The 5,851-nt window shown below is 45.6% G+C and overlaps 1 protein-coding gene across 2 annotated transcripts; it reads left to right on the forward strand.

Moving 5' to 3' along the window:
* The first annotated feature begins 294 nt into the window (after positions 1–294).
* On the forward strand, positions 295–4,306 carry LOC147447174 (uncharacterized). Of its 2 annotated transcripts, XR_015189598.1 has the most exons (6): positions 295–1,692; positions 1,797–1,911; positions 1,989–2,103; positions 2,185–3,111; positions 3,434–3,517; positions 3,744–4,306. XR_015189598.1 is itself a non-coding variant. In XM_086523043.1 (5 exons), exons 1-5 carry the CDS (start codon positions 1,592–1,594, stop codon positions 3,797–3,799), a joined length of 1,314 nt encoding a protein of 437 aa, XP_086379169.1. In that variant the 5' UTR covers positions 297–1,591; the 3' UTR covers positions 3,800–4,306. The 2 variants fall into 2 exon arrangements, 1 of the variants encoding a protein (XP_086379169.1); XM_086523043.1 differs by lacking the exon at positions 3,434–3,517 and having other exon boundaries at positions 297–1,692.
* Positions 4,307–5,851: the final 1,545 nt, after the last annotated feature.

The raw sequence follows: 5,851 nt of genomic DNA on the forward strand, positions 1-5,851 counted from the left end.
ATTCTTGCTTATGGACTGGTACAGTTCATGTTCCAATGGACCATTGTGCGTGCACAACGAGTGGAGGACTCCGGCTTACACAGAAGGAGAGAGAAGTCGCAGGGTCACAAGCGTACAAGCTGCTGCCCTTTTACGGCTTTTTGGACTGAAGGGGGATCGCACGCTCTCTGTTCAAGGCACCTCCATTTTGTGACTGTTATGAGATTGCGACACGTTGGGCTCCCAGGAACACCGTAGATGATAAAAGACATTTTGGGCGCTTTGACTGAACTTATGAAGGTTGCCATTGCGGAGTAAAGGCCCAGAGACTCGAGAGGGAGAGAGAGTCGGGCGATCCCTTTGAGGAGAGTACCTTGCCACGAGGCCGCTACGATCTACAGCTTGTTCATAAACGTGAGAAGAGCAAGTATCACGTACGGCATGCTGCCATGCTCTCATGACGTCTAGCAGAAAAGGAGCGCAGGCGGCAGGAATGAGGCTCGGCCGGTGCCCACAATGGCAAATGTCAAATGGCAATAGCCTCGGCTCCTCTGCACAGCAGAACTTCAGAAGGCCACAAGTTGGAGCATGTGAAAAGGCTAGACTGCCATTCATGGAAGTGGGCAGTGGGTGGGACTCTGCGGGAGTGGGGCTCATCATGACAATACCTTTGAAAAGGAGAATGGATGAACATGCAAAAAAGGTTTTTTTGCCAAATTCAAATGCACCGAAGCTCCGGACGCTTTCTGATAAGACAGGACATGACGTCTCGCTCTGAGCCTGGGGAGGAAAGGGACCAAAGGGGAGCAGGGGAAGGGGAGAGAAGAAGAAGACGAAGGAGCAGCAGGACAGAGGACTTAGAAATCAGAGATCTCTGTGTCTTGGACATACATGCATACACCTCAAATGACTAGCAGAGTTTCATACATGCACACCCATTACCCTATTGCATGAAGAGCAGGGTTCCGTGAGTCACATACACACATGTCCAATTACACACACACACACACACACACACACACACACACACATGTCCAATTACACACACACACACACACACACACGCCTCCTTGCCACTTGAGTCTTGAGTTGCAATGTTGCATACATGCATACATACCCATTATCCAGTGAATCAGAAGTGATACCCACCCAGAGGCCAGAACAGTGAAGGCTACAGCCAGAGCGCTTGCTCCTCTAAAAAAAGCTTGTTTGCAGAAGAGCCTGGTCGCCGTACCTCTGTCCCCCCCTTTGTCAGTACAAACTTCTGCATGACATCATGTGACATAACCTCTAACCACCACCTCCCTCCCTTCTTGCCGGCAATCTTCCTTTTGCATATCTATCTTACAACAGATCATGTCATGATAGCAGGCAAAGGTCTCAAAATATACATCTGCAAAGGTCTTCCTTTGTCATGAAGAACCTGCCCATTTGTCTTGAGGTCTTCTCTTGTTGCACAGGAGCTTCGTTTTCCTTTTCCCTTATCATACTGCTCAGGCTCTTCAAAGGGCAACCAGATTTGGGTACTTGCAGTCCTCCCCTTGTCCTACACAGGTGAACGAACCCGGAAGCAGGTCACCCCCCTTTGCTCTCGTGCACTGTCCCTCACACCATGCCCAGACCTGGACCTAGACCTTATGAGTGTATTCGCCGGGCGTGGCATAGCGATAGTCATCAGCCTCTTCGCGGCACTCTCATTCATGAGATTTTTCGGTGCTGCACTCTTGACTCTGCTCTTTGGCTACAATCTTCTCATTTCTGTGTACCACTTTTTTGGAAGGGCTAATTTTTTTTAATCTTCTCATGCTGTAATGCAGGCTGGTGAATGAACTCCACAGCACCTCTACGAGAAGGAAGAAGGAGTGGCAAGAAAAGCTTCCTATAGTCGTACTACGTGCTGAAGAGATTTTGTACTCGAAAGCGAACTCAGAGGTACTATGCGAGTGGCACACAATCCCTATAAATGTTTCATGTTTAAGGATGTTGTCAAATGCTGTTTGGGGCTTCAGGGTGAGTATGCGGATGTAGAGACCCTCAGGAGCAGGTTAGACGATGCCGTCAACACAATGATACGAAGAGAAGACGGTGAGGAGGAGGGATTGTACCTGGTGCCTTGTGTGGAAGGTCATTCTTCTGCTCATGTCTTCGGGTTCTATGTCAAGTAATCAGCTCTAGATGCTCAAACTTGTGTTTGCTCTTTCGCAGCTGCACTCTCTCTTGGGTGCGTTCCGAAGAAGACCCCTAGGAGCCAGCGTCAGGGTAGTTCTAGGCAGCTCTTGAATGTGGCCAGGCGGGTTGCTCCTGCTGTCAGACATGCTGGGAAGGAGGATGGCAATGTTGCTATATATATGGACTCTTTGTGCTCACATTCTTGTTCCACTTTTGGTTTGATGACCCAGACCGTGCCACTGCACGACCCGGACCTGCATTCTTTACCCCATACATCAAACTCATCATTTTGCCCTGTTGGAGCTTTCTGGGGCCCAAACCCCTGCCATGCTCGGGACACAACGGGCTCCATTTTGCCTAGAAGTACATCTTTCCCCAAAACCCTTGATCCTCACCATCCGGTTGTGACTGCCCTTTATCCCAAGCAAGGTGCATTAGTTCAGTTTTTAAGAGAAACTAATGCGAGCAGGTTTTTGGGTGATTCACCACTAGATGTGCCACTTTTTGGTTCACCTCAGAAAAATTTCAATGTTCAAGAGTTGAGACCTCAGGAGCTTCTGGATCCGGCAGAAAGGTCAGGGACAAGAATGGCTTCTAGATTTTTGAATGGATATACTGCGACATGCCCATCTGACAATCGGTTGTCGCACACGAATCCAAGGTTGCCATGGGATGGCTGTGCAGATGATTTTCAGAAAACTGGTGGACCTGGTGGTGCTTCTTCTGAATGGGGCATAAATCTCCAAGCTAACAAGTGCTCTTCTAATTCAGTGAATGGACTGGTTGGTTCAGTGCCGAAGGCTGAGCGTTCTCTTTTGACGATAAGGTGTAAGAGTGACAAAGCCTTAAATAATACCGTACCAACTCTCTCTACCAACAATAACAGCACAACTTCTCTTTGGGGTGATCACGACTTACAGTTGCGTCTGGGTCCCCCGACAAGTGAACATTTTGCCATGCCAGGTGAGCTTCTGATCATGTTTTGCATTGAAGAAATAAATAAACGTATAGCTTGCATCAATAGCATCAGAAAAGTAAACTGTGTTCCGTCAACTGTCAGCTTCATGGAGTCCCAAGTAACTGCCAGCAATGACAATCGGTGTCTGGGCAAGTCTTTTTCCCTAAACAGCCAGACTTCCTCCTTTTAAAGATAGAAACCAGAATACTAGTAGTTTTTTGCAAATTTGCAGGATTCTTGAACTATTTTCATGTGTTAATTTTACCTGTTTTTCTTCCTTTTGCCTTGGCTTAAAACCAGCTAAGAGAGATCTGTAATTGGCTCTAGGCTAAGCTGAGGCAAAGGTTTCCTGAACACTCGCCAGCATGTCAAGCTTATGTGGACATGCCAGTTCCTATTTTTGGCATGTGGGTATGTATAAATCTAACATGCATTCAACGCAATAGCAGCATTTCGGCATGCATTGCCCGTCAAGCATTAGCCTAATCAGCAAGCACTCACCAGTGTAATTTTTTTGCTAAACCTTAGGATTCCCATGGCATATTGTGCTAGATGACTTTGATATAAGTGATGGCATGGTCTTTTTGATCAAACGAGTGCCCCATCATTTGTTGCTAACTGTTGTCATCTCTTGCAGTTCCCCCAACTAATGCATCTGCACCAAAGCGGACTAGGGTGGATGTGCTCAACTGATCGGCTATCCAAATATTGTTTCTTTGCCCTTACGTGAAGCTTTTTGGAGGTCAACAACTAGGGGTTGCTTCTGTGACAGATTTCATCCTAATTCTTGAACACATGGCCCCCTTGTCACCACAGGTGAGGAGCTCTGTATCAGATTTGATAAGGATATCTTTGAAACAGGGGAACTGCTTAATACCTACACTGCACCGGTCCCTGGGTCCAGAAGTTTTTTGTGGAGGGAAGGTAAATTGTGAAAGAGTACATTTTGCTAAAACTTTCTGGCGTACTATTTAGTAGCAAGTGAAGATTATGTCCAAACAGAAAAGCGTATGGTCGGGTTACTCTGATAGGTCAACGCTAGCTGTCTCATCTTCTGGGGCACAATAAATCCTATGTCACCCCCACTTTCATGTAAACACTCTTTATATTGGAGGCCCAATTCAACGTTGTCAGGGCTTTAAATAATCGTCCCTTGTGATCATATTATATTTTCTGTTTGGCATATCATTTGATTACTGGCGTCTGGGCATTCCTTCATGCAAACAAGTTAATGGTGATTTGCATAGTTGATTAAAACAGATTGTGCTGCATCTAGTCTTCTATGGTCAAGTGCTTGACACAATGACATCAAAGTTAGTGCTATTAAAAGAATGTAGTGGAGAGATTGACTTGCAATTGTCTAGATGAATGTTTCTATGCGCTACTGTGCCCCTTGTATTGGTTCTATGGCATGGGACAAGGGGTGTTTTATCCCAGCCTTTTAGGTGCCAAGATATATGGATCCTTGTTAACACCAAGACAACCCAGAGAAAAGCCGTGAGGCATACTTCAATCGTCCTTCTCTTCCTTGCTTAAGCACTTATCTGAGGAACTTGCTGCAGAAGTTCACGTCTAGTTTGCAGACTGCTCATCAACCGAGGTAAAGTAATGCATGAGTGGTCATCTCAACTCTTAACTGATTTATGGCAAAACTGTTGACCCAATACTTGGGAATACAGCTACTATATTAAGGTTGCCATGGTTGAGACGATGACGCAAGGTGATTGCAAGGGTTCCCCACCTTCAGAGTTGCAGCTCTCCAATGTCCTTGATGACACAGTTCAAATGACTTGCTTGCAGGCAAATCGGACTCACTGTGCATGATGTGGGAACAGCAGGACTTTGGAAAGGAGTAATGGCCCTTAGGGCATGCGTTTGCCAGGATGCTGTGTCTGAGGTGATAGGTATCCCTTTGATGCTTGTGGGGAGTTTTAAAGTTCCGACTGCTCTTTTGGAGCTGGAAATAGCTTCACCTTTGATGAATTGTGGCACAATAGGTTGGTAGTACATGTTGGTAGATCATTGTTTTGTCAGTTGTACTTCTACATTGAGTTGAAGGAACAACCCAAGTATACTCCTTATATCCCTCGCAAACGAGTAACCATGGTAATTGAAAATGCTTTTTTTTTCTGATGTGGTGTGGGGATCTCAGTGTACCATTCTCTCTTCCTAAAACAATGGGTAAAAGGTGTGTTCCTGGTTGAACTAGGCGGTGGCTCTCCATTTTTAAGCATTCTTAGTTTCATTGGCCAACGTTAGTTTGAACATGGGAGTTACTGCACACACTTTGGATGGCTCATGTGCTGCTACCGTGAACCATGGTAACTCTTTATTGTGGTGATAGACTTCACTAAGGCATCTCATGTGTGAGGGCTTTCATTGGGTCCACAATTCACTGCTAGATGTAGCTTGTGCAACTATGCCAAAAACGGGCATAGTTGCAAGATTTCTATGTATGTCACAATGACCCTACATAAGCTGCTGCCTAATTAATGCCAGTCCATAAAGCTCTATCCGACAATCCACGATTTCTCCTGCGAGTTCTTTTCTTTAATAAGGCCTTATGTAGGACAAGAAAACTTGCATAGTTACATATAACAAATATCTGGTGTATTTGGCCATGCATGGGCTGCAATTATTTTCAAAAGTCATTTGTGTGACCATTGCCATAATAGGAGGGCCTTTTGGATGTATGTTGGAGGTTGCTCTTAGTATTACAATACTACAAGTTGCCCACACAAATGG

Source organism: Adiantum capillus-veneris, chromosome 11 (genome assembly GCF_014529385.1).
Source record: "Adiantum capillus-veneris isolate H3 chromosome 11, ASM1452938v2, whole genome shotgun sequence".
NCBI lineage: Eukaryota > Viridiplantae > Streptophyta > Polypodiopsida > Polypodiales > Pteridaceae > Adiantum > Adiantum capillus-veneris.

Bases quoted from the DNA above. Each gene is read 5' to 3' on its own strand.
- LOC147447174 (XM_086523043.1), top strand. From the start codon at position 1,592: ATGCCCAGACCTGGACCTAGACCTTATGAGTGTATTCGCCGGGCGTGG. The intron at 2,104-2,184 runs GTCATTCTTCTG...GCTCTTTCGCAG, and splicing joins CCTGGTGCCTTGTGTGGAAG to CTGCACTCTCTCTTGGGTGC. The intron at 3,112-3,743 runs GTGAGCTTCTGA...CATCTCTTGCAG, and splicing joins TGAACATTTTGCCATGCCAG to TTCCCCCAACTAATGCATCT.